The sequence below is a fragment of the Ciconia boyciana genome, chromosome 7, assembly GCF_034638445.1.
Source record: "Ciconia boyciana chromosome 7, ASM3463844v1, whole genome shotgun sequence".
In the NCBI taxonomy this organism is placed as follows: Eukaryota; Metazoa; Chordata; class Aves; order Ciconiiformes; family Ciconiidae; genus Ciconia; species Ciconia boyciana.
In genome coordinates this window covers 48486673-48514471 of record NC_132940.1, presented here as the reverse complement: position 1 = coordinate 48514471, position 27799 = coordinate 48486673, and the positions used below count along the sequence as shown (strand labels likewise).

At 39.7% G+C, this 27799-nt stretch overlaps 1 protein-coding gene across 1 annotated transcript in view; it reads left to right on the top strand.

The window, feature by feature from the left end:
• COL4A4 (collagen type IV alpha 4 chain) overlaps positions 1-27799 on the top strand; it is a 71174-nt gene that overhangs the window by 42448 nt on the left and 927 nt on the right. The window contains exons 26-46 of the mRNA XM_072867171.1: positions 942-1046; positions 1572-1790; positions 2715-2876; positions 3545-3715; positions 6917-7060; positions 7733-7840; positions 8103-8281; positions 9449-9512; positions 11104-11178; positions 11641-11748; positions 12078-12185; positions 16156-16227; positions 17021-17149; positions 18997-19104; positions 19961-20116; positions 20780-20878; positions 21181-21189; positions 22061-22192; positions 24294-24410; positions 25164-25352; positions 27202-27488. Of these exons, the coding sequence (XP_072723272.1) occupies positions 942-1046; positions 1572-1790; positions 2715-2876; positions 3545-3715; positions 6917-7060; positions 7733-7840; positions 8103-8281; positions 9449-9512; positions 11104-11178; positions 11641-11748; positions 12078-12185; positions 16156-16227; positions 17021-17149; positions 18997-19104; positions 19961-20116; positions 20780-20878; positions 21181-21189; positions 22061-22192; positions 24294-24410; positions 25164-25352; positions 27202-27488 (2741 nt within the window). The remainder of the gene's footprint in view (positions 1-941; positions 1047-1571; positions 1791-2714; positions 2877-3544; positions 3716-6916; positions 7061-7732; positions 7841-8102; positions 8282-9448; positions 9513-11103; positions 11179-11640; positions 11749-12077; positions 12186-16155; positions 16228-17020; positions 17150-18996; positions 19105-19960; positions 20117-20779; positions 20879-21180; positions 21190-22060; positions 22193-24293; positions 24411-25163; positions 25353-27201; positions 27489-27799) is intronic.

Below are 27799 nucleotides of genomic sequence, written 5' to 3'. Positions count from 1 at the left end.
ACAGCTGCAGTTTGCATGATCAAAAGGTGTGTAGGCTGCCTCCATAGAAATGACTAAATGAAGGTAGCTTGAAACTCTTTCCTGCCTCAATTAAAATGCATGAGAGAGTCTGTAAAATATGCAGATGGCTGGAGTTGGATAAGACCTAGAATATGTACATCTGGATACCAGGAAAAAAAGGTGCACGAAGCAAAGATATGTTGCATGTCTGTAATTTCTAAAACTATATTGCTCATGGTAAGTTGCAATTGAGCCCTAAAATCTGAATACTTATTACCATTACTTCAACTTGTTCAACTTGATTTAAATTCAAATAACTCATCCAAGAACTGGAAGAATGTTGCTTGTGATCACCTCCAAAACATTTGAAATACCCCAGAAAATCCTGACCGGAACAAATGGAGATACTGGATTTTCAAGCTGCTTAATATGATATTACACAGCTCCCTGATGTCAGTATTGTGGGTGGTAGCTAAAATTTATACAGACATGAAAGAACAGGGATTAGCATATTGAGCTCATCTGCACCATTCCGGAAGCAACGCATAGCACAGAATATAAGAATTTGAGTTGACACCTATCATTCACTAGGTTAATATTGTTGATGTCCTGTAACATTAAAATGTTATAGGAGATTTTTTTTTTTTCTAATTTACTCTGGTGATTTGCAGTCTGCTGTTTATGGATTAGGGAACAAGTCCATTTAGAAAAATAGCAACCATGCATGTGGTTGTGACTTGGGTGGTGGCTCTTGCCCAAAATGTTAGAAGCAGATGAAATCCACTTGTCTTTAAAGTACATTAATTTGCATGGGATAAAGATGCAATACTGTTCCTTAGATCACACATTTTAGAGTTCTGTCAGGTTTTGTGGTGGTTTTTGTTGTTGTTGGGGTTTTTTTTTCCTTTTTACTCCCCCCAACATTTTTTTTCTGTTTCCAGGACCAAAGGGTTTAAAAGGACTCCCCGGTTATCCTGGACCAAATGGCTTTGATGGGCAAAAAGGCCATCAAGGCAGGCCAGGAGCAGGAATCCCTGGGCCAGAAGGTGAATTGTGCTTTTCTTAATCCAGGAGACCTGCTGGTCAATCTGTAATGCATACGTGCAGGGTAAGGTAGCTACCATGGTAGAATAGAATAGGAAGCACATTTTGACGAAAGCTAATGGAAGAGGAATCTTTACCAGTTTCACTTTCTTTCCTCCAGCATTTCAGGTGCTGCAGTAACCTAAAGTTCAGTGTCCAGAGAGGAAACACTCTCAGAAAACTGAGAACAATTAGTATCATTTTAGCAAAGGGATTGAACTGGACAAGAATGACAGTACACAAGATAGATGCTGCCCCAAAGAAAACCACTGTCACTTCCCACAGGAATAATTACCTCCTTCAATCCTCATGTATCATTAGCTGTAAATTAGAAACCTGAAATTTAATGTATGATGTTATTTTTCTTTGCAAAGTGATAATTTAATTCTGGTTAAATCTGCATTACAATATTCCACAGTTTTGGAAAAAAAACCCAACAAACAACTTCTGAATTATGCCCTGTTTGAATTTAAAAATCATATCAACAGGCTTTCGAGGCAAAGCTGGTGATCCTGGTGATGAAGGTGAAAGAGGATCTACAGTTGATGGTAAAAATGGCCCTCCAGGTCCACCTGGCATAGATGGTCAGAAGGGTGTTCCAGGTGATACCACATATGGTCCTCCAGGAATCCCAGGCAACAGGGGACTGCCAGGACCCCCTGGTGCACAAGGAGCAAGGGGTGATCCAGGCATTCCTGGGCTTCGAGGTATGAGCCAGTTTTTATGAAGCATTTCCATGTGTTCAAAGGAGAAAATCTGAGTGAAGTCGGTCGTGATTCAGATAAAACTTACTCTTAACTGGATCCACAATGGTGACTGTGAATGGTACGCTCTATTTTTACATTTACATTTTTACAGTTAAGGTTGATCAGCCACTGAGGAGATCTGCACTGCAGGAAGGGGAAAGATGCCTTTACCCAGTCCATGGAGGAACAGTGCAGCTTCCTATTCTTACTACTGTTACTTGCTGCGTAGTGGCCATCTGTGCTTAGGGCCTCCTGCTCTGCCACACAGATAGTCCCTGCCTCAGATTGCTTACTCAAATCTGAAAAGACTGGCAAAAGGTGGGAGAACACTCAAGGAGAGAGGGGTGAATTTCTTTGCCCAGAGTTATGCAATATAATCCTCAATGTCTTGGGCACTACACTCCTCATTTCTGCAGGGTAGTTTTGCTGGTTGCTGCAGATGTCTCCACAGTGCCACTTCGTTCCCCCTTCATAGCAGATATTGCTGTTTCCTTTTATAGGTTTTCCTTTTGCCCAGCCCTAAGCAGACACACACACCCTTCTGTGCAGGGAACACCTATAGAACTGACCCCAGTGCTGTGTAGCTGGTGCAGTGAGCTCCTTCCATTCTGCTCCTACACATCAGAAACTAGCTTTTTGTGCCCTAAAGTTGTCCTCACCTATAGGTGACAGTTGAATTCATATTTGTTCCTTAAAGAACGAAGCTCTCCATAACAGACAATTCTAAATTGCAGAAAACTATCAGTTTTAACGAACTGTGCAAAAACTAGAGGATAAGTAAGATATTACAATAACTGAACATGTACATTTCAAAACTACAATTAGGAATTCTGAGGGATGGTGAGTAATGGAAGTAGAACTTCTTACAATGTTTTTTGTTTCCAGGACAGCCTGGTAGCCCAGGACGTCCAGGTGCCAAAGGTTTTAGAGGCCCAGAAGGTGATATAGGAGCACCAGGCTGTCCAGGCTTCCCTGGTCCACCATGTGACACGGGCTTACCAGGGCCACCAGGACTCAGAGGTGTCATGGGCCTGCCAGGACCTCAAGGTACACAATGTCCATCAGGTTGCCTCACAGCTCTAAGCTTTGCACATCTTTTCTAGCAGATTTAATCACATGATTTTTGTGGCTGGCATGACGAATATTTCCATGGGGGCTGCTCATTAGTGGGGGTGTACATTATGTTTTGCACATTTCCTTAAACTCAAGCAATGTATAGTGTGCCTCAGGTGTTTCCCAACTTTCCTTCCCTTCCCATACTGTTCCTTAACTGGCCATATCACAGCGTGTTCACTGTCAAGTAATGAACGGAAGAGTTATCTCTTATTCTGTTGTCCTGAGTAACTTAACTGAGCTCCTGTCATTACTGTGATACTTTTATTTTCCTTATTCTTAAATGGACGTGTTATTTAGGGAGAGCTAGGAGACATATATATCAAAAGTATTTACGAATTAGTAGGGATTTTTCACAGGGCGCTCCTACTGACATGTTGTGAACCTAAAGAAACACTAAAGAAATACAAGAAAAAAAACATTCCAGGTGAAAAATCTAGGCAGAGCCAGGACTCCAGCATGGTAGCACAGTTTCCAGGTTATTTTGCCGTGTTTGATGATATTCAAATTGATACCAAAATCTGTCACTTCCTACTTTCTAGATACAATTGCTGAACCCTTTTCCAGCATTTACATACATAGATTAAAGCTCTTTTTCTCAGGCTTACCAGGCTTTAAAGGTCAGAGGGGAAACAGGGGCCTAGCTGGGCCACCTGGAATCAAAGGTCTCAAAGGCTCTCCTGGCTCACGAGGTCCCCCAGGTCCTCCAGGCTCCCGAGGACTTCCAGGCCTTCCGGGCAATAAAGGACCACCGGGTTTCCCAGGACAAACAGGTATGTTAAACATCCTGCAAACCACCTCATCTATAACTTCTCTTGTAGAGGGAGCTATTTCTACTGCTGTTAAAGCTAGGAAGTACTTTGCACCCTCCTCCTTTTCCAGCTTTGAGAGTAAGACTCTGCAGCAGGGTAGAGGCAATAACAATAGCATTCTTTGTTCTTTCTCTTATAATAAAGACAAAGGGATGGAAATAGTTTGTTGCATCGTGGTGCTCTAGTTGTTTTACAACACTGACATATTTCCATGTATTATCATAGAATCATAGAATGGTTTGGATTGGAAGAGACCTTAAAGGTCATCTAGTTCCAACCCCCCTGCCATGGGCAGGCACACCTTCCAGTACACCAGGTTGCTCAAAGCCCCATCCAACCTGGCCTTGACTATTATTTCCTATTTGTAATAGGTTGTTGTTATAATATACTATAATAAGAACAACATACTTTTTATTACATCCAGACTATCTCCTTTACTGATGCAGTCTGTGATTGTATCCTGATGACTATTTGATTCTTGGAGAAGTAAGGAGGGGAGTCAGCGGAACTGCTACCTTGGACTTCTGGAGGGCAGGCTTTGGCCTGTTTAGGAGACTGGCTGACAGACTCTCTTGGGAGGCAGTCCTGAAGAGCAAAGGAGTCCAGGAAGGTTGGACATTCTTCAAGAAGGAAATCTGAAAGGCACAGGAGCAGGCTGTCCCCATGTGCTGAAAGACGAGCCAGCAGGGAAGAAGACCAGCCTGGCTGAACAGAGGGCTTTGGCTGGAACTCAGGAAAAAAAGCAGAGTTTATGACCTTTGGAAGAAGGGGCAGGCAACTCAGGAGGACTACAAGGATGTCATGAGGTTATGCAGGGAGAAAATTAGAAGGGCCAAAGCCCAACTGGAACTTAATCTGGCTACTGCTGTAAAAGACAAAAAAATGTTTCTGTAAATACATTAGCAACAAAAGGAGGGCTAAGGAGAATCTCCATCCTTTATTGGATTCGGAGGAAAACATAGTGACAAAGGATGAGGAAGAGGCTGGGGTACTTAATGCCTTCTTTGCCTCAGTCTTTAATAGTAAGACCAGCTGTTCTCTGGGTACCCAGCCCCCTGAGCTGGAAGACAAGGACAGGGAGCAGAATGAATCCCCCATAATCCAAGGGGAAATGGTTAGTGACCTGCTACACCACTTAGACGCACACAAGTCTATGGGGCTGGATGGGATCTACCCAAGGGTACTGAGGGAGCTGGCGGAAGTGCTCACCGAGCCACTTTCCATCATTTACCAGCAGTCCTGGCTAACTGGGGAAGTCCCAGCTGACTGGAGATTAGCAAATGTGACACCCATCTTCAAGAAGGGCCAGAAGGAGGACCCAGGGAACTACAGGCCTGTCAGCCTGACCTTGGTACTGGGGAAGCTGGTGGAGCAGATCATCCTGAGTGCCATCACACAGCATGTAGAAGATAACCAAGGGATCAAGCCCAGCCAGCATGGGTTTAGGAAAGGCAGGTCCTGCTTGACCAACCTGATCTCCTTCTACGACAAGGTGACCCGCCTAGTGGATGAGGGAAAGGCTGTGGATGTTGTCTATCTAGACTTCAGTAAAGCCTTTGACACGGTTTCCCACAGCATTCTCCTGGAGAAACTGGCTGCTCATGGCTTGGACGGGTGTACTCTTCGCTGGGTAAAGAACTGGCTGGATGGCCGGGCCCAAAGAGCGGTGGTGAATGCAGTTTACTCCAGTTGGTGGCCAGTCACAAGCGGTGTTCCCCAGGCCTCAGTGCTGGGGCCAGTTCTGTTTAATATCTTTATCAATGATCTGGACGAAGGGATCGAGTGCACCCTCAGTAAGTTTGCAGATGACACCAAGTTGTGTGGGAGTGTTGATCTGCTTGAGGGTAGGAAGGCTCTGCAGAGGGACCTGGACAGGCTGGATCGATGGGCTGGGGCCAATTGTATGAGGGTCAGCAAGGCTAAGTGTCAGGTCCTGCACTTGGTTCACAACAACCCCATGCAACGCTATAGGCTTGGGGAAGAGTGGCTGGAAAGCTGCCCAGCAGAGAAGGACCTGGGGGTGTTGGTCAACAGCTGGCTGAATATGAACCAGCAGGGTGCCCAGGTGGCCAAGAAAGCCAATAGCATCCTGGCTTATATCAGAAACTGTGTGGCTAGCAGGACTACGGAAGTGATTGTCCTCCTGTACTCGGCACTGGTAAAGCCACACCTCGAATACTGTGTTTGGTTTTGGGCCCACAAGAAAGACATTGAGGTGCTGGAGCATGTCCAAAGAGGGGCAACGAAGCTGGTGAAGGGTCTAGAGCACAAGTCTGATGAGGAGTAGCTGAGGGAACTGGGGTTGTTTAGCCTGGAGAAAAGGAGGCTGAGGGGAGACCTTATTGCTCTCTACAACTACCTGAAGGGAGGTTGTAATGAGGTGGGGGTCGGTCTCTTCTCCCAAGTAACAAGCAATAGGACAAGGGGAAATGGCCTCCAGTTGCATCAGGGGAGGTTTAGATTGGATATGGGGAAAAATTTCTTCACTGAAACGGTTGTCAAGCATTGGAACAGGCTGCCCAGGGAAGCAGTTGAGTCACCATCCCTGGAGATATTTAAAAGACGTGTAGATGTGGTGCTTAGGGACATGGTTTAGTGGTGGACTTGGCAGTGTTAGGTTAACTGTTGGACTTGGTGATCTTAAAGGTCTTTTCCAACCTAAACGATTCTATGATTCTATTCTATGATTCTATGAGTAAATGGAGAAATAGCTTCACATTATGTCTAATACTTATAAAAAAATGTGACCTTGGTCCCAAATCATCACTGGCTAATGGGCAAAAGTTCTAAGTAACTATAGCAAAATCCTGTTTTCCGCTGTCTGTCATCTGGACAGTAGGAGTCACGATTGCCAGTAGCCACATACAAAATCTGGTGGTGTTTTAGGCTATGCATTGTATTTAAGATGTGCTGGGGATAACTGCTTTAGTAGTAAGTGTAGCCTAAATCTCCAGTAGGGAGAGGGAAGATGTTTGCTTCAAGGCAATCTGGATTTCAAGACGAGTTTGATCTTGGCATGAAGCCATGCTCCAACTATTGGTTCTCTAGCTTTCCTAAAGAATCCTTCTAAACTTCCTGCCTTTTGCTTTATACTCTTCCTTAGAATATGACAGCAACAGCATAGCAGACTGAATATGTAAATAAAGCATTTAATATTACCAGGAAGCAAAGGGATTCAAGGACCCCAAGGATTCCCAGGACTCCCAGGAACACAAGGCCCACTGGGAATCTCCGGTGTAAAAGGTGAAGAAGGAGAAATGGGTCCACCTGGGCCTAGTGGAGAATGTGGGGATATGGGAATAAAAGGTTTGTAAAAATCCGCTTCACTCTGTAATTATGTTACTGCTATGTTTAGTTTTGTTACTACTGTGCTAGGAATACATTTACTTTTTCTTCTTGTTATAAGGTTGTATTCACTTCTGTTATCAGAGATACAGAATACTAAATCCAGTAATCTCACTTACAAATGCATAATGAAAAATAACTAAAGAAAAATTAATTCCACTCAGCTCAATAGGTGCATTTACCACTAAATCAAACAGATCACTTATGCAAACAAACCTTGAATTTTGTCCTGTATGCATCTGAAACTTTAGATTTTTCAAGTTTTCTATCATATTGTCTGTGTTCTTCAATCTATGTAAAACATACAGGAAATAATCTCTCTAAATATTAATATAGGAAAGAGAATAACCATCTCAAAGGTGCAATCACAGACAGTACACTGTGGAGTGGACAATACAATTGCCATCTTTCATATTTCAGACAAGTAGGGAATAATTCTGATTTAACATCACCTGGGTTACTACTGAATTAACTAAGAGAAGGATAATAAATTCTGTTAGCAATGAGCCTGCTGAAACAACTGAGAACTGCATTAGTATTTGAAGGCTTTCTCTATTAGGGAAGTCTTCACTAAAATAGATTTTCAGGACATGTCACTCATGAGAATTTACTTACCATATGTTTGGTTCAAAGGTGAAAGAGGGCCTCCAGGAGACAGTGGCTGTATTAACATCCGTCTTGAGAAAGGACAAAAGGGGGAACCAGGGTTTCCTGGTGAGAATGGATTTAGAGGTGAAAGAGGTAAGTTCATAAAATAAAGCCCTGCATACACACACATTCATCTGATATAAATCACTGGTGTTTTTCACAGGTTTGGACTCGTAGCTGCAGTAACATCCAGCAACCTTATTGTGTTTATAGATTCTTAAACTAGCAGGCTGTTTTCTTTGGACAATTACTAAAGGCAATACACAAAGTGTGAAAAGCATAGCCATATTCAAAATAAGTGTCAAATAATAGCTTGACTATATTGGTCATTATCTTGTTCTGCAATTAACTTCAGGTGAAAAAGGCAATACTGGTTTCAGAGGCACCCCAGGATTTCCAGGGAAGAGTGGTGTCCCAGGACTGCCAGGTGACCATGGTGACACTGGACTGATGGGGTTTCCAGGATCACAGGGTTTCCCAGGACCAAAGGGCTTTAAAGGAATTACAGGTTTTCAAGGACAACCAGGTGACCAGGTAAACAAAGTGGTAGTGAAATGTCCTGGACTTTGCAGTTATCTCCTGCCTCCAAGAAGTATGACGAAGGGTACTTCTGTGGTATTTACCCATTAGATGTTCCTCCTGAGAAGAGATTGTCTGTATAATAGGAAAAGTAAATTCCTTAATGCAACACTTCAATGCTTTGATTACATTTTAGTAGGAACTGTAGTCAGAGTCAACAGAGGGCCTCTCCCCTCTCTCCTAGCTGCATGTTTTGATTTTGTTGTAGTGCCACTTGGTGGAAGTCCAGGCTACACTGCACTAATTAGGGGGGGGCAAAAAAATGGATGCACAATCAAGTCTAACATTATTGCTAAGAACAGATTGACAAATCACTTACTGCAGAGATCATAACATAGCAACAGCACAAGTATGAAATTAATATATAGCTGCTTCTTCATATCTTGCTATGCAGAGCAGCCAAGGCAATAGACAAAACAAACCAAGTCGTCTGTGCCATACTGACAACTTGGACCAAACAGAACCCAGGCAAGCAATATTGCTCAAGAACAAATATACAAAACCACACATATATCACATATGGATATAAGGTAAAATTCTTCACTGGCTTGTATGCTAGGTAGACAGGCAGTGAGATTACATGAATCATAAAGCACAGTTGTTTTTTTGGTAAAGGGACATATGTTTGCTTGGCTTGTCTTATATTTCTTTGAAGAGATGATCTGTGTTTTGCTGATTATAGGTCATTATTCAAAAGGAAGAATAGAGAAATCTTTACGTTTTTACTGTTACATCACAACATATTTCTGGTTCATGTTTATAGTAAATTTTGGGTAACATAAAACAATATTTAGTACATTTTTATGGTACCTTTTAAATCAAATTACTCAAGCCATCTGTGGGGAATTTAAGCTGTTCAAGCCAAGAGTTAGCATAAACTATAAAAGCACAAATTCAAAATGATTAGCAAGTCTAATCTACAGTTTCTTGGAAGTGTTAGTGGTCAGTGTTAGACGTGTAACAAAGACAGCATGGTTTTCTGTTGAGCTTAAGATGCAGTTTTGCTATTCATATTGATTGCTGGTCCATTTACCAGTGTAAGAGAACCAAATGCTTTTATAGATCATTCCTGCTACACACATCATATGTCAAACATTTTTATTTTGTTTTTAAAAAAATTAGGGTAACATTGGCTTACCAGGAATCTCTGGAAATCCAGGACTGACTGGCCCAAAAGGATCTAAAGGTAATGAGTTTATATAGACATGCTTTTGAAAAGAGCAATATTGTTAGGATGCATATGCTCTGATAGATGGCGAGTACTCACTAGAAAAGGGAAAACAGGACATAAATGAAAATAATTAAAACATGAATGTCATTAGAAACAAGTCTGACTTACCTGAAGGCAAAATTTGCATTTCAGTATATTCTTTAACAATTTGTTCCTTTTAAAGTAGGTCTTACTAATTTAGAAGATAAATTTGTGTCAAATTTCATAGAGTTTAAAAATTCCATCAAACACATGTAAAAATCCACTCTTACAGATCTGTAAAATTTGTCAAATCAAGTAAGAGAAGATGCAATCATTTATGGTATTATGGCATGGTATTATACAGATATGTAGAATTTATAAAATATTCCAACATGATTTATAATTTCTTTTATATCACTTATTTTCCAGTGTTTTCTAGGCTATGATTTTTGAATTCTTGGAACTTCTGAAAGTGTAGTATAACAAATTAGGCAGAGTTCATACCCATGTGTGTAAAATTATTCAGTTGAAAAGATGAAGTTTTGCGTATTGTTTTTTGCATAGGTAGAGATTACTCTGAAAAAATTATCTATAATATTTAGATTTTAAAAAGTGTTTCAAAGAAATACAAAATGGTGTCATGCATCATATTCCAAATTTCCTTGGAGCAGGATTTCATTACTAATAAATAATGAAATTAAATCATTGCCTGGAAAAAAGCATTAAGGGGACAGGATAAATTCTTTTCTCAGTTACATTTTCCATTTCTTCAAAAATTCAAGACCTTCTCTGACAGGGATTGTATTCCCACAAAAAAGTAAAGAACAATACTCAATATAAAGAGAACTTTTATGAAATGTATTGAAAACAAATTTACTGAAAAAGTTTTCCTTAAAACTAAAGCAGGAAATAGCCAGTAAATGTGGGGATTGCTATGGCAGGGGATTTCTAGCAACACTTGAACTTGATATTTCCTCTTAACTCTTCACAGCAAAATCAGACAATAAAACATGAATAGGTAGGAAAGGTCAGACATTTGTACAGACAACGTCAGGCAAAATTGCTCGGAATTATTGATTCTGTGATAAACGGGAATTTCAGCACAGACAGAAAGAAGGGGGTGTGCTGGCTTAAAGTCCCCAGCTAGTCCCTAAAAGGTGTTTACTGATAAACAGACTCACGCTGTATTGATTTTGCACGTCCTCACAAACCTGTGTAAGGAGTTCTCTTTGTTTAATAATGTGTTACAGGAAATTTATGCAGTATCTTTCATTTTCAGTATATGCTGTCAGTACTGGGAAAGTTCCCATAATTTTTGGTTTTGTTTTTGTTTTCTTCATTATGGGAAATTTACATTAATACTGCCAGGAGTCATGCTAAACACAAACTGAGTTAGTACTTCAAGACAAGCTGAGCTGGCAGATAATTTGCATGTGCCAAAGCATTTTTCATTCTGTGTTCTCTCAGTCCCTTTTATAGCTGTTAATATCTATGAGTAATTTTCTGATCTTACAAAATTGTCCAGCTTTGGTTTTGTGGATGAAAAGGATACTTGTATGAAATGAAAGTCATTGTACCTCAACAGGCAAGAGAGGTGACCCAACTCCTCTGCTTGGTACACATGGTCGAAAAGGGCCTCCCGGAGATCCAGGATTACCAGGTACCTCTGTCTGATTGAAGAAAAAATTGGATTTAAGAACTTATTTTCTCTAAGTTTTGTTAGCGGAGAGGGAGCTCTGATTCCTGTGCATATTGAGTGGTATTTTCTATAGTTACAAACCCAGGGATTGGAGAGGCATCACAATGTACAATATGGATAGCATGAACATAGGAGGTAGAGTCTGCTGCAGCACCAGTACAGCACCAATGAACATACCAATACTTACCAGAATAAAACCTGGCTCGGCTATACCTTGCTAGCCATTTCTGCTCTTTCAAATATCACCAGAGATATCGGTATAATTCACTGCTAATAAATAGATGCAAGGATCTGAAGTATCTGAATAAAATTATTTTTCTAGTCAAGAAAGCCCTTACTGAACTTTTATATTTTTCAACTTATCATGAGATGAAGAATGGACAACTTTGAACAAATAAATGCTAGATTTTTTTTTTCTTTAAGGACTCTGTGGATTCCCAGGAGAGAAGGGTTCACCAGGTATTCAAGGGCAACCTGGAAGACCAGGATCCAAGGGTGACCCTGGATACCCAGGAATACCTGGATTTCCAGGTAATACCAGAGTTTAAAAAATAGTGCCATGTAACAGCTCAAAAGAGATATGAAACAGGAAAATGCAGCTGAGGAGGCACCTCTGTCAAGGAGGCACCTCTGTCGAGGAGGCTAGAGAAATCAGAGATCACATGAAGGTGTCTATTGAAAGCTATTTCAGTACCTATAGACAGCAGTAATAGTCTGCTCAGTCTCAGAGAGCAATATCTGTCACTTCTTCATACATACACTTTCAGGTACCTCTGATTAATGCAGTGTGCTGCATAGCATGAAAATAAAATCAACAGTTTAATAGATTTGCATATTCACAGATATTTTTGCACTCTCAGGAGCTACAGGTCCTCAGGGATTGCCAGGAGAACCTGGAGAAAAAGGGAAACATGGAATTTTGGGACCTCCAGGATTGCAAGGATTACCTGGATCCCAAGGCAGAAAAGGTAAACAGTATACAGTGCAGTTCTACTGGTAAAGTAACAGCACCAGACATAAATATCCTTTTAGTAGTGAAAATTAAAAAGGCCTAACTGTGAGCATGATTTTCATTCTCTATTCTCTTAAACTACTAGAAGAATTAAGCCAGTTCCCATCACCTTTGAAAAGTAACATAAATGCTACCTCAGAAAATTGGGCTACAATCTAAAATGAGTGAGGAAGAAGGTAGAAACAGATTCTAGCTCAGCTGATGTAACTGATAGCAGAAGTTAAGGAAAGAAAAAGGAGTATGAAGTAATTCACATGTGCACTTCAGTTATGCTGTGTTCTACCGTTTCACCATGGAGTGCCACTGTTACTCTACAAAACCAGCAGACTGCTATGGACAGTTTTGTCTTACAAATTTGTTTTAACAAATTTTGATAAGTTAACTTGGGTTGGTTTTTGTTGTTGGTTGTTTTGTTTTCTCCAAAACCTGACTTTCGGTGGATTTAACTTAGAAATGCTTCCTCCAAATCGTAATTTACACTTCTCACAATGATTGTTATGTTTAGATTGAACAGCAGTTCATCTATGCAGTTGTTTTTGTTGGAGAACTTTATTAACTTTTACTATACTCAGAATGATATATTGGAATTATAAGTTACATTAATCCTTCATAAAGAAAGGTAATCAACTATGTACTTTGTATCCTCTCTCTGTTATAGTGTGCTTCACAACCAGTTCCTGGACAGGAAGAATAATATTAGTGACCCATATACAGAAATCACAGTAAAGTAACACTTGGGGCTATGATAAATAGTTAGAGAGGTACAATAGGTTCACTTTTTCAAATTCAGCCTAAGGAAAAATTAAGAAGGCTTCTTGAAAACTACTGAAAATTTAAATGAAAAATGGAAACCATTTATGATTGCTTGCAGTAAATAAATGGTGCTGTTTTACACTGTCATGACAGATTCCTTGCTGGTGCATAACCTGCAAGAGAACATTTCATTGTTGCACACAATATTTGCTGTAACAAAGGCAAAGATTTGCAGTGACAGGGATGTCTAAATTGAGAGGGGTCAAAAAACCCAAACAAACATTCTTCTGGTGAAAGCTTCTTAGTAGCAGATGGACTCTTTCCTTCTTGTCGTAAATGGTAAGACACTTCTTTTCCATATTGTGCAGAAGTTATCCCAAGTCCTGCACAGGAAACGTAACAAATTAACACACGTGTTGCAGAGGGAAGTGTTCCGTTCCAAATGGCAATTCATTAGAGACCAAATTGCCCGCTAAGCCTTAGGATTCTATATATTGCCAGCATAGTTGAAAAGAAGGTTAACACCTTTGAAATTATACGCAGTAATGAAAACTGATTGGAATTTGTCTTCCAGTGTAATTGGAGAATATAGATCTTAACACTATTTTCAATAAATATTGTTAGTAGCATTAGAAGTGAAATGGTTAATTGGCTGTTCATAGTGAAGTACATGGCCTTGTTAGTCTAATTGCTTCTCATTTGCATTAAATGTCTTGTGCCTAAAGAAATTTTAGATTAAAAAAAATTAGTTAAACAGCATCTACCAAAGCATAATCACATTTTATTTATTACAGAGATAGTTTTACTAGTTCAGGGCTTAGTCTGGCAAGCCTTACTTGTGTGAGTAATCCTTGATGAAGCAAATAATATTAAGAACATCAGCAGAATTACTTGTGTGAGTAGGAGCTGAATTGGGCTGTAAAATACAGAAACAGTGGTTCATACATAGGTCAGCCAATTCAGCTGTACCTAGAAATATGGGACTATAGCAATCCAAAAATCTAGAATTACAAGTGCTGATATTATAATGGATTGTTGGCAAATGTGTCAGAAATTCCCTGGAAAGCAAGTAAACCAAGCCATCAATCTTGACTGAATGAGCTAAAGATCAAAAAAGCTTTAAATGGTGACCTGGGTGCCAAAAATAGGAGTTCATAATAATTTTAAAATACCACTGTTAAATTCCCCAAACTGGCATGCAACTCTTACATAAATTTGGAAATGGGAGCATGCCCAAAGCACAAGCAGGCTATAGAAAGCAGGACTGAAACTTAGAATGTCTTGAAAAGTTAAAGAGCAGTTAATTAAGGGCATAGAAGATATTACAGGTTGGATTACTAGTATCCCATATTATAAAGGGGATTACATAGAGAGTATATTATCAATGTCTTGCAGGTTTTCAAACAATCTTCTGGATTTAAAATTTTTCCAGACCAGTGTTTGCTACAGGCTGGATTTTTTTTTTCCTTTCTTTTCATTCCTTTGTTAAATTTTAACTAAAATAATTCAGCAGTTTCTGAGAACAAAGCTATGGGATTATTACTTTTGGTGTGTCTGTTAGAGAACTCTAGTGCCCTTTTATTTTTCTTTTTTCTGATGACCCATCTTTGAACTAGGGACCTTTAAATTTGGCAGGTGAGGCAGCTGATGAAGGGCATTTGTGTTGCTGTTCCTACAGCAATTTGTCCCTGCCAAATTTGACCAGCTTATAAACTTTAAAAAAATATATCCATTTATATGTGCTTAAGTAGAGCAAAAATTCTCACATGATTCATGCTCTGGATATACAGCAGATTTGTGTGCTGCAGGACATGCTGGGATCAAGCACAGGAACTGAAACAGAGAACCTACATCTTCTATGCCAGGAAGTAGCTAGACAGGGAAAAGGAAACAGACAGAAAGATAATTCAGACTTGTGGAAAAAAAAGCACTGCAACTGGACTGTGAATCCTACATGGCAGGCAGAGGAACTGGTGGGAAAGGAAATTGGGCAGAGATAAGCAGCAAAGGTGGAAAAGAGACAGACAGGAATAGGCACTGACAGTATTGTTCAACTTCTTGATGATCAGTGTCCACTCTAATCTGTCCCCCTCTGAAGCAAGAAGCATCCCAAGTCTATTCCTCTGTCTGAAACCTCTTTGAAACCTGTTACCAAATGACCCATCAGTTCTGCCAGATCTGTTCCTATCACCAGGTGATAAGCTGCTGTCTGCATTTGATAAGTGGACGTCTTCACATTTGATACTTCATCTATACAAGTTAGGAAACTATAAAATGCTAATGACATGGAGATACTTTTACCCTCCACGGCAAGCAACAAACACAATCTCAGATTAGTTCAACTTTAAAAAAAATGGATTAAAAAATGCCATCTATGTTTTTACTTATTGTCTTTTAGCAATTTTCAAAAAAGCACGGATTATAAAGCAAAAGTTATATCTGACTACCATTAACAGTCAGCCTGTGATCTGGTCACCTAGTGAACATCACTAGTTGATAGACAAAGCTGCTCTATACTATCACATGTCAGCATAGGTCTCAATTACAGATTTGTTGTCTTCAAAGACTTTGTGCTGTTCAGTTTAAAGAATTTTTGTAATAGTGTGATGCAAAAAAGCATAGTTTTCTGTGTGACATCTGCAGGACCAGGGAAAAGAAGCCAGGTGAAAATTTAGCTTCTTTCTAGTGCAGCTAGATTAAATTGCACTTACATTTGGAACAGAAGCTGTAAAAAAGTTCCAACTTTACAGTTATTTTAGATAGTGGCTGCATCCCAGTCATCTGGTCATGTAGCGATAACACAGCTAATTGTGGACTAGTTAATCACATGTAGCAGCCAAAACATGAGGTTCACTGTAGAGTAAGTTAGCCCATACTGAGCTTCCTGCTGCTAGCTGCAGTACAGAAATATGTAAAGGATTAAAAGGTTTTTTCTGATTGCTTTGATGTGAAACTGTATTATGATTGCTATTTTCAGATTTTTCACAGTTTGCTTTCCAAAATGACTGCATTCAGGTGCAATGTGATTTCATCTTCAGTTGCCAATAAGAATCAAATTCAGCAAATACCCTGTCTTGGTCCAGAATGTGTTGTCAGAAAAAAAATAGCATAAATTTTAATTGTGACTTTAAAAGATTATTGTGGCACCCAGTCATGCCTGCAATACCTCTCAGGTCTTCCTGGACTGCCCGGACTGGATGGCTTGGATGGACTAAAAGGTCAAAAAGGTTCTGCAGGAGCTCCAGGTAAAGAAAGGAAATAGCTATGTGGAACAGAAAATATTCTTTTAAATGACTGAATGTGCAAGGAATGATGCACATTATTTTGATATTTGCCTTGCCCAGAAGATACCATCATGGCTCAGACTAAACTTCCAAACAGAATCTAAAGTATGCCTAATGACACACCTGCAGTTATTTGTGGGGAAAACTTTAAAACTTCCATTACTCATATAGTTTTGTTGGAACCTTTCAAGGCTGTTTATAAAATGAAAATGTTGAGTGCAGATGATTCCGAGTAGAGTCAAGTCTCCAGGTTTTTTATATGTAAAAGATAAAACTAACAAATTAAAAGGAGACTTATGAAATCCCAGCCCCATTAAAGTCCATGGGAGTTGTTCCACAAACTTAAGAGGAACCTGGATTTCACTCACGCTGATCTATTTGCAACTTTCAAAAGGTACTTTTGAAGCAGTAATAAAAAACAGTGCTCACCATCTCTCTAGAGATTACAAATTTATGCTGGTAGAAAATTAAATTTAGGACCATGCAGTCAGTTTACATTTCAAGTTACAGACAATAATGACACCATATAAAATAACCCCTGAAGAAGAGCATTAAAGCAAAGAGATTACTTTCTTTGAAAGAGATGAATTAGGGCCAGATTCAACAAAGCTCTATCCAGCTTCCAGGAGAGAACCAGAAAAATAGCACTAGGCAACCCTTGCAAGGAGGAACATCTGCAGCTGGTATTTCTGCTCTGCACATCTGTATTTGTACTCACTGTAAGCTTTATGTACATAATTGTTTTCCTATAAAGGTCAAAGTGAAACAGGACCCCCAGGATACTCAGGAGAACTTGGACCAAAAGGAGACAGAGGTGAACCTGGATGGCCTGGTATTTCTATTCCAGGCCCCCCTGGAGAAAGGGGATTCCCAGGATTCCCAGGTAAGAAAGGGTTTTCACCTTAGTGGTGCCCTGCAGAGTTGAAATGAAGCTCATAGAGGCTCTTCCCCTGGTTAATATGAACATTAATACATACCCAGAAGATTCCCTCCCGAAAAATGTTTCTGTTGCAACAACATGCTGATGTTTCCTGAGTAGATACAGAGACCCCAGCATTTCTTGTTTATTACATTACAGGAGAGGAAAGAATGAGAATAGAAAATTATGGACTTGGACAGACTCAGGGAACTGCTAGGTGGAGTTGCCTCTTGGGAAGAAATTCCTGAAGAAAAAGAGTGCAGGAGATCTGGTGGTCACAGAAATATAGTAAATCTGTCAACTATTCTGATGTAAATGCAAGATGGAACTGTCTCACAAGATTGCTCTGATTATTTAAGAGCCTTGATGATACAGGAATTGCATAGAAATGGGAAAAAGCAAGTGTTTGAGGAAGGGCCACTAAGAAGGTTAAGAGCTTGGAGCATCTGTCATATGAGGAGAGGCTGAGGGAGTGGGAATTGCTTAGCCCCCAGAAGAGAAGGCTCAGGGGGGATTTTATCAATGTGTATAAGTACCTGATAGGAAGGACATGGAGACAGATTCTTCATAGTGGTATCCAGTGACAGGACAAGAAGCAATGGGCACAAACTGACATACAGGAAATTCTAATTAAATGTAAGGAAAAGTTTTGTTTTTCCTGTGAGGGTAATTGAATATGGGAACAGGTTGCCCAGAGAAGTTATGAAGTGTCCGTCCGTGGAGATACTCAAAACCCAGCTGGACAGAGTCCTAGGCAAGCTGCTCTAGCTGACCCTGCTTTGAGGAGAGGGTTGGACTAGAAAGTCTCCAGAGGCCCATTCAAGGCTAAGCAATTCTGTGATTAGAAGTGACATTAGCTTTACTCTACCAAACCTTGCCACATTATCATGTAACACACAAAGGAAAAATAGCAGAGGTGAATTCTGGTGAGGTGAATTATTCTAAGATGAAGACACAGTCATTTTTCTCAATTCAGTTACTACTTTGTGAACTGGGGGAGCCAACTGAACGGTGCTGTTGAGGAAAAAAGACAAGAAGTTTCATTCTGAGATGTATTAATACTGCTTGACATAGGATGGGCAAGGCCTCCCATGGTATAGTGTCCAGCTTTGACAAATTAGGGAGAACTCACTAGAGAGTAAATGGAAGGATGCAGTCGAAAACAAGACTGAAGAAACTAGATTTGATTTTCTGTAGAGAAGAGAAGGCAACAGAGTGCAACACACATGCTAACAAGCTGCAACTATTCAAAAGTGTTCTGTAGAGGATGGTAACCTGTAACTCTTCCTGCCTGTCACATGTAGGGGCACTAACGTCTTATTTTGCAAAAATCCAGATTACAAATTAGGAAAAAAATATATTAAAGGCTAGTAAGTTCATCTTGTTCACTAAGGTTTTTAGGAAATGGCTGAACTCACTTTTGCTAGGAACAATCTGTGAATACTTATCCAGTCCCAGGCAGAATGATTTCATAATCCCCACTCATCTTACATTTTTACCATTTCTCCCATAGTTAGAATTCAGGAGAAGGCAGCTATTTGTGGCAATATGCCAATGTGTGATGATGCATTCTTTAGTTTAAGTAGATTTTATGGAAAGAATTAAAAATTTTAGAAAGGTAACATTTTCACTTTTACAAGATGTCTTCTTTAGCCTAACCAGTGGTATGTTCAGTATACAAGTGAGAGCATACATTACCTCCATGACTTCAAATGTCAGCACTCTTTTAGTTAGTAACTTATTTCTGTAATCTAAAAAAAACTCGGATTTTTTTTTTCTTTCTTTTTTTTTTGTAAAATGTGATCCCTTAGGTAGAAGAGGACCTGTTGGACCCACTGGACCTATGGGAAGATCTCCTGATAGTGCTTCTCCTGGTCCTCCAGGTGATCAAGGACCACCTGGGTTAGATGGCATCAGAGGTATTAAAACCAAAAATACCAAATTCGATAATGTAAAAAGCCCCTGAGGCTACTAGGAGTCACTAGGCTGCTGTCTGTGGAACAATGTATAAAAGTGCATACCAATCAATACCTCAGTGAATACACAGAGAAGTGAACACTGGATAGATCACCAGAGCAAGGATAAAATACAGATCTCCAGATTCAGTTTTCTGGCCTGCATGGTAATTCTGTACAAGTCCTGCTGATAGAAGCAAACAGCAATAAGATTACTGGTCTCTCTTCCTAGCAAGAAGGATAAAACACATTGTCTGGAAGCCTGCCGTTATTGGTAAACCCACAAAAAGCTTTCCAATCTAAATCCAGCCTTGGAAAGCTAAAGCTGGCAACTCTTTTGTAAGCATTTATGTAGACCTCACTTTGTTACAAGCAGGGGTTGCCAAGGGATCCAGTCAATTCCTATAGATTCTGGTCCTCAAATGGAGCTCTTTCAAGTTGTTCTGACCCTTTACATTAAGTATTATCTGAACCCTTCTGTACCCAGTACGAAGTCTTACTTCCTATTGGAAAGTAGGGGATGGAGATTAGAAGGGTAAGCAACCCTATAATAAATATAGAGAAACAGTGTCCCAATGCATGTAACATTAACTTGCTGCCTTTCGCTTGCACAGAATCTACATAGTTTTGGGAGCTATTCCTATTATTGTCTTCCTTACAATGCCTTGGACAAAGGCTAATACTAATATTTCCAAAAACACGCAAGGGCTGTCCTACGTCCCAGGGAAAAAAACCCAAAGCAAAAAACCCAATGGAACATGGCTATTTTTAGATGTTTACACTTCGTGCATATATTAAGAATGAAGCTCTTTTACCATAGGTCAGCCTGGGAATCCTGGTCCTCCTGGAGAGACTATCTTTGTGCGAGGAGATCCAGGTGATACTGGTATTCGAGGGGCACCAGGTAATCCTGGGCAGCGAGGGCAACAAGGAGCCAGAGGTCTTCCAGGGAACCAAGGAAGAAGAGGCCCAAAGGGTATGATCTGAGGTGTTTTTAACTAGCATGTGCACTTTTATGCCCAGCCATATGCAACTGAGCCTTGTGCACAGGGGATTGCCATTGGAGACTGAGCCAGACAGGAGGGGTAGGCTGGACATTTCATAGCTCTGCCCTGTTACCTACAGATAAGATGGGGCTGGGGTAGAAGGTCAGAGTAGAGCCAGATTCAACAACTTGTTGGAAGACTCCCCCACCAACCTGAGAATAAGGCAGTAAAACTTTTGAGTCTGCCAGATAAAGCAAACCTTGACCTCTCTGCAGGGGTCTTGAGAAACTATGGAATATGCAGATGTGTTTGAACTAAACACAGTCTCACATCTGCACCATATCAATAGCTTTGAGCTTTCAACAGTCTTTAGTTTGAAAACAGGGATCTAGATACTCTGCTTCTTCCACGCACTGTAGAGAAGTCCTGTCTACACCAATCTCTTCCAATCTCTACAAAAAGAAAAGTCATAAATTTTAATTCAGTTCAAGACCAGGGAGGGAAGAGGAAAATGTGCATTTCTTTCTGAGAGACAACAGAGTTGAGCTGTCCCAAGCATTCTTTGTTACTCAAGCAGCCAGGCTTCATCTTATTTATGTGTTCACCTTCTTGGAATGCAACCACACGTAACTGCACAACTGTTTTCTTTCCAGGTCCTATGGGAATCCGTGGCCCACAGGGTCCACCTGGTGCTATAGGACAACCAGGAGACCAAGGTTTTCAAGGAAAACCTGGTCCCAGAGGTCCCACAGGTACTTATGAACCTGTTGCTCATTGTCACTCAATTGTAACTGTAATCTTTCTATTCGTATATAATCTTACTAATGTTTACTTGCATACAGACAATTTAAACAATCTCAGAAAAAAACCAACTGAATTGATTTCTCATTTGAGTTGTGTAAAAATTTCTGAACTATTTATTTGTTTCTAATGTCACCTCATGTAAGTGATTTCAGTTCTCATTCCATTCTTTACTCTAATTTACATGCCTGAAACTTCTTTCCACCTGCACCACAACGGCTGCAATCCAATTTCCATTTTTCAAATCCTTCAGGTTTCATAGGTAAGTTCATGACTATTGATTATTTTTATTTTCATGTGGGCTTCCTTCTGTATACATACATTCCACACTTATTAGAAGGTATTCTTTTCTTGGCTGCTAGGAATAGTAGATACTGCTACAACAACATAGTTCTAATAGATTTTTCACATAAATAAGCTAGCACTTCCAAGCAGACCAATATCATGATAATGTTACATTGAGAAGTCTCATGCTATGATGTCAATTAGACTTGTAAAACACACTTGTTTCAATTTATCATTTTGGTTTTTGGTTGTCGCACAAGATGCTTTCTAACCAAAAACTTAGCCAAAGCTTGAATCCTAACACTGGATTACTACAAACACTGAAGTCTTAATCTGACTAAATTGATCAGATTCTGATTCTGTTCCAAAATGCAAATAGCCAATAGCACCCAGTAACTTTCAATACATAAAATGTGGCTATTCTTTATTTTTTATTATAATTATTTTCAGTGGGTATTGTGGGTTAGCTTCTTTGGCCTAACTATTGATGCAGCCACAGAATAGGCAAGTACTGTAAATTTTCATGTGTGCTAAGGTGCTTGCAGTGAAGTTGGGTAGACTTTAGGCTGTAACTCAAATCAGTTTGGGGCACATTAAGACAGAAACTGTACACCAAATATTTGAAACATAACAGCTAGCATATACTTGCTAACACATGCTTGCCATGCTGTTAAATGCTGTGCTAAAAGACTAAGAATAAAGTTAAAAGCGGTGAGACTCAATAATTCAAGATTTTAAAATACTTAAAGTATACACCTGAACACCAAAACTAGCTAACAGTTATGTTGATTTTTCACATGGGAGCTATTAACCAATCTTCTAATTTACTTTCCTATTACACATTCCAGGTGACCCTGGTGAACCAGGAAAAATAGATGATTCATGCCCTGCAATCCCAGGACCTCCTGGGGAAGCAGGGCAAAGAGGAGATGATGGTTCTGTAGGATTACCAGGGCCAATAGGCCACCCTGGACCCCAAGGTAAGCTTGTGATTTGAAAGCTTGGATGTCTATTTTAGCCATTTAGACAACAAATCAAAAAGGGTCAGAGTGTCAGTGTTACTTCTGTATGTTTTACCCTGTCTCTTTCCCTGAAACACTTATTAACAGTCTCCAGAAACATGTCGTGGGCTGGTTAATGCTGAGGATGATGGATCAGTATAGCTGAACCAGGCTGCTTGAGCCTGCCTGCACTGCATTCCCTTTTCCTAGGCCAGAGAGGGCAAAGTCATCAGGCACTGTTGAGAAAAGAGTTCTTCAGAGGGTATTTTTCCTTTTTACCAACAAATAAAACAGCAATGCCTCAAACCACTCCTGTGGTTTAGACAGGTTTTATTTGGAGGATGTTAAAAATATACACGCTTTAAAATTTAGCAATAATGAATCACAAAGCTCTGCTAACCAAAGTCCTAAGAGGACACTGAAGTCAGAGAGGCGGCTACAATAGCACTTTTTATCTGTTAGAACATGAAAAAGTTACCACAAAAGAAACTGACCAAAGACATCTTAAAAAGAAGTGATGAAAGACTGAAACATTCTTCTGATAGATAAAAAGAAAACAAGGGTGATGCCGGTACTGATGATTCCAACAGAGTGGCCATCTTCATAGAAATATAGCGTAGCATGTTTGTGTAGTGTCTTCGGTTTAGACAGTGGAATCCCTCATGTGGTTTTAGATATTTCCTACTCGGGAAACTGAAGTTTGTTGTGGTGGCTGCACTGGACATCCAATGTCTCTAGAGAGAAAATCCATTATTTTCTCCCAGGATTCCCTGCAGTAGTCACTCCCCTCATGAAAGTGAACACAAGGCAATTTTCAGTGAACTATCTAGTTTTACATATATTAATTGATTTAGCCAACTAAAAGGCGCTTCTGGGGTTGAATTGCTGTGTTTCCATTATATACATCATTAAAACAGTTTCTGTAAAACCAGATGATACAATGACACATACCTGTACTGGTTTTATGAAAGAAACACTTAGTAATGCTTTTCCTTTCATTAAGATAGCAGAATTCCAGTTTTGTCCCAGCTTGGAAGGCAAACTGGAAGTTTTACTGGCAAAAGCAATGTGTATTACTAAAACTGCAGTGTACTTGAGCTTTGGCAAAATAACTATGCTACCGACATTTAAAAGCTGTTAAATTGTTTTCACTGGTTTAGCTTTTCTCAATGAATCTAGTAAAAAGTAACATGGGGAAATTTTCAATGTTGTGAGACAACCTTGAATTACTCAGTCTGCAGGTTAAATAGGAAAATTTGCAAGGAATGAAACACACACCATTAATAAGAAACTGTGGTACTAGAGAAACATACTTATCTGAAAACTGTTTTTTACCAAAAGAGAAGAAGCACTGCTGAGTGCAATAATACCTGACAAGTGTAACTTCATTCAGTTAAGATTATGTTTAAAGTAGGCAGTGAACAGGACCGTCACTATCTGTGCCCTGTATATGAGACTTATCTTTTACTGTTCTGGTCACACCTCATTATCTGCTAATGTATAAAAATGCACGTACATGAGAGAAATATAAAAAGGTGAGGCCATCAGGAGCCTAAAAATGTCTTTACCCTTCCCCACTGGATGTAGGCCAATCCTGCAGTCCCTCCCTGTTCTGTAAGTACCCTAATACATGCATTACTTCACAGGAAGTTCAGTACATGTTTAAAGACTTTGCTGAATTGGGTCCTAAAAGATGGAGGCCTGCCATAGGATGACTTATAACTCATTACACAGTACAAATACTGATGGCAATTCTGCAAGAGGCTTGTCATGATAATGTTTGTTAGTGCTTTGATTTCAACTGTAAATCACACAAGTTCTGTAGAGAGGACATAAAACCTTATTAGCAGTCGCTGTTACTAAAGTTGTGCATCTGAGCTACTACTGTGGTCACAAGGTGAATAAGTTGTAAAGAGAATTCCCAGCAGAAAGCAGTTCTGCACCTCTCTGTCCTGAAGCATCATTTCTTGGTGGTGTCAGTTCTGCTGACTGGCCCTTTGCATGCCATGTGTGTTTGGACAATGCATAACCTTTAAATGCAGCCATATGAAGGGAAAGTGCATACTTTGTATTTATCTAGGAAGAAAAGGTGAAGAAGGGTCATGTGGCCTGCCAGGTCAAGATGGCTTACCTGGGGCACCTGGACCACCAGGTGACCAAGGGATTATAGGAGAGCAAGGATACGCTGGGCCACAAGGTAAGAATGGAACATGACTTTTGGGGAGAGATGTGTGAGATGATGTATAGACTAAGGTTTCTCTCTACTCCCCCAATTCACACATGGATACATCCACCTCTAGCTTGAGATACCATCACAGTTCTTTCTCCCTCTCAGTTCAAGCACTGATAGTGACATTTGTGAATGATTTAATAACACATAAAAAGACCTATTGGAAGAAAATTTATCTCAGCATCCATTATTAACCAGAAAGACAATTAACCACACATGCTTAAACACCATATATCAACAGGTATGCACTTCTGAGTCAAGGCTAATGGTGCAACTGTCTGTGAGTAATTAAAATTGTATTTTAACTGTGACTGCTGTTTAATAAATTAATGGTTTAATACATATGTGAGGAAAGGGCATCGACTGTTACTGCAGGGATTCAAATTCAGTCCAGACAAGTCATCCTAGTGAGCAAGTCTGGGAGATCATTGCCCAGCTCGGTTCATTTCTTAATCCATACAGCACAGGACAGAGGCACAATAGAAAAGCCAACTGTCAAGCATTCAGTGGCAATCTAGTTCATTTCTCTCCCATAAGAAAGATAACAGGAGTCTACTGGTATCTTTATTGCCCATGACAACCTTTATTGCCCATGTGAAGTTGTATTATATTCAGTCAGGAACCTCTTACTGAACACTTAAGTATAGTAAAAGATAAAAGTGCACACTAGCTATGTGTTCATACAAGTAAATTTCTTTTACCTTTTCTCCTATGGATAAGGTCCACCTGGCCAGACTGGTATCCCAGGACCTCCAGGCCCCCATATTAGAACTGCAAGTGGATTCTTGCTTGTCCTTCACAGTCAGTCAGACAGAGAACCGCTCTGTCCACAGGGGATGCCAAAATTATGGACTGGCTATAGTCTGCTGTACCTGGAAGGACAAGAGAAAGCTCATAATCAAGATCTTGGTATGTATTGTAGTACATAATTGCTCTCCAGTTAAGGTCTAATATGGTGTGATCTATACAATGAAAGACAAGTCAAATGGAGCACACTACAGAATCATCAATTACTTATTTTCTACAGACTCAAAACTATTTACACTGATTATAATGAACTTGGTTATGCTGCCCTATTATGTGACCCATTATAATGGCTTTCTGCTGCTGTGCAGTTGCATGAAGTAAGTATTTCTGCCTCTAAGTAATTTTGAATAGAAGTTGGAGAGATTAGTGGTTTATTTCATTCATCCTGGCTAGTCATTTTGGGCTGTCTTTGAACTCACTGAAGAGATTTTCCTAGATCAGGAATCTAATTTGGCCACTCTGAAATAACTCCCTGGAGCATCTGCTCCTTTTTACTTTAGAGACAGCTTGGGAAAAAGAGCTGGTTACGTTAGGTGGTTACAGTTGGATAGTATAAATAAGCTTTACAAATAAAATTATGCATCATGGGTACAGTAGAATTGTGTGCTTTTAAGAGTCAGAAGCTAACATTTGTTGGAAAAGACAGAGCCAAGTTTCTCCCAAAGACAGCTCCTTTTGGTGTCTTGGGTCATTTCTTCTAAGTCTTCTACAATTCTGACTAAAATTAGCTGTCTAAATAAGCCACCTGACTTGCAGCCTGAGAAATTGATTGGCAGCAATTTGCACAGAAAAAAATTCCTAAATTCTTGTTGACTTGTTATACAAGAGGCAGAGAAGTCTCCTAGGAGGAAAGATCAAGGATCTAATAAGCTGGACAAAAAAAAGAAGTGCTTAAAAGAGCAATAGAGATAGGTATTTTTAGTACAGCAGTGTTGTTTTGAAATGGTTTCACTATTGTGTGTTTGGCATTCCCCAGGAGAGCCAGTTGGTAACAGAATGCCTTATAACAGCAGTGAAAGTAAGATTCAGAGAAAATAAAGTCCTTGTTTCCTGTGACCGGTGTGTTCTTTTTGCAGGCACTTTCCTTACTCAGGCTGCTCCAGATTCTTTATTAGTACTGGAATGGAATATTATCAGTGATAAACAAAACTGGCTTCTGTATGGAGATGTCACATGTCTTTAAAGAAGGCATTAGGGTTTGGGGAAATTACAGAAATAATACATCACACATGAAGTTCAAAGCAGAACATATATGCAGTGATTATTATTGTTAACTAAATAGGTCATCACAAAACTGTTCTAAATTCAGTTCTGGAAGAAGAACTTCACCTCTGAAGCATGCTGAAGTATGCACTAGTCACTTCTTAATTCCCACTGATGTCTGCCTGATGAGAATTTTGCAGGATTGGCTCTGCAAAATCCCTCAATCCTTTTATTTCACTTTGAGAGTCTGTGAAACCTTTCTGGAAGGCAGTAGAACAGCTGCTGAGATTTCAGCTTAATGCACTGGTAGAAACGGCTTGTCATACTTTACAAAAATTTTCTATTTATCAGCATTGGCATTTGGTTTCTCACTGCTCCTAATGAGTTTGTAAATAGCTAATCTCTCCTTTTAAACCAGCCGCCACCTCTTGCCTAATTTATTTTTCAGCGTTGGCACAGCTAAGGAATTTGTTATCATAACTGTTTCCCATGGTGACAAACTACATCATGTTTAAATACTGGGTTGTGACACAATTAAATATTATTGGTCAAAGAAGATACTTATTGGTAAAAAAAGTTTCTGTTTTCAATATAACTAGCCATTTTGGTAAAGCGCCTGGGAGGTTCAAGATCTGTGAATTAGGGAACTCCTGTTAAGATGTATAGTTTTGCGGCAACATTGGCCAGAATACCATTTTGAACTTTCCTAAAAAGAAGGATAATTTTCATCATTTATTATTATTTTCAGGTCTGCCAGGATCTTGTCTTCCTGTGTTTAATACCATGCCCTTTGCCTACTGTAATATCAACCAAGTTTGTTACTATGCCAGTCGAAATGATAAGTCTTACTGGTTGTCAAGTGCTGCTCCTTTACCAATGACGCCACTCTCTGAAGAAGAAATACAACCATATATAAGCAGATGTGCTGTATGTGAGGCCCCAGCCCAAGCGGTAGCAGTTCACAGCCAAGATCAGTCAATTCCTCCCTGCCCAGTGAACTGGAGGAGTCTTTGGATAGGATATTCTTTTTTGATGGTAAGAGTCTGGGCACATTATCATATATATGTTTCTTTCGTACAGCTTTTGTGTTCTCAAGGTTCAAAGATTTTTAGCTCTGAAAAGTAAGTAAACTATCCAATGTCTAGCAAACATTTAAAAGGAAAATTCACATAAAGAAACAAGATGAGGGTTAGTTCCAAACTGCAGAACCTGGCTGTAGCTGTATATACTAAAGTTATAGCCTTAAGCTACACATTTCTTAAAATTACAAAGATTTGGCTTGCTTGTCTTTATTAAACAATGGGATTTTCATGTACAAAGACACACTTTTCAGAATTAGAGGTCCA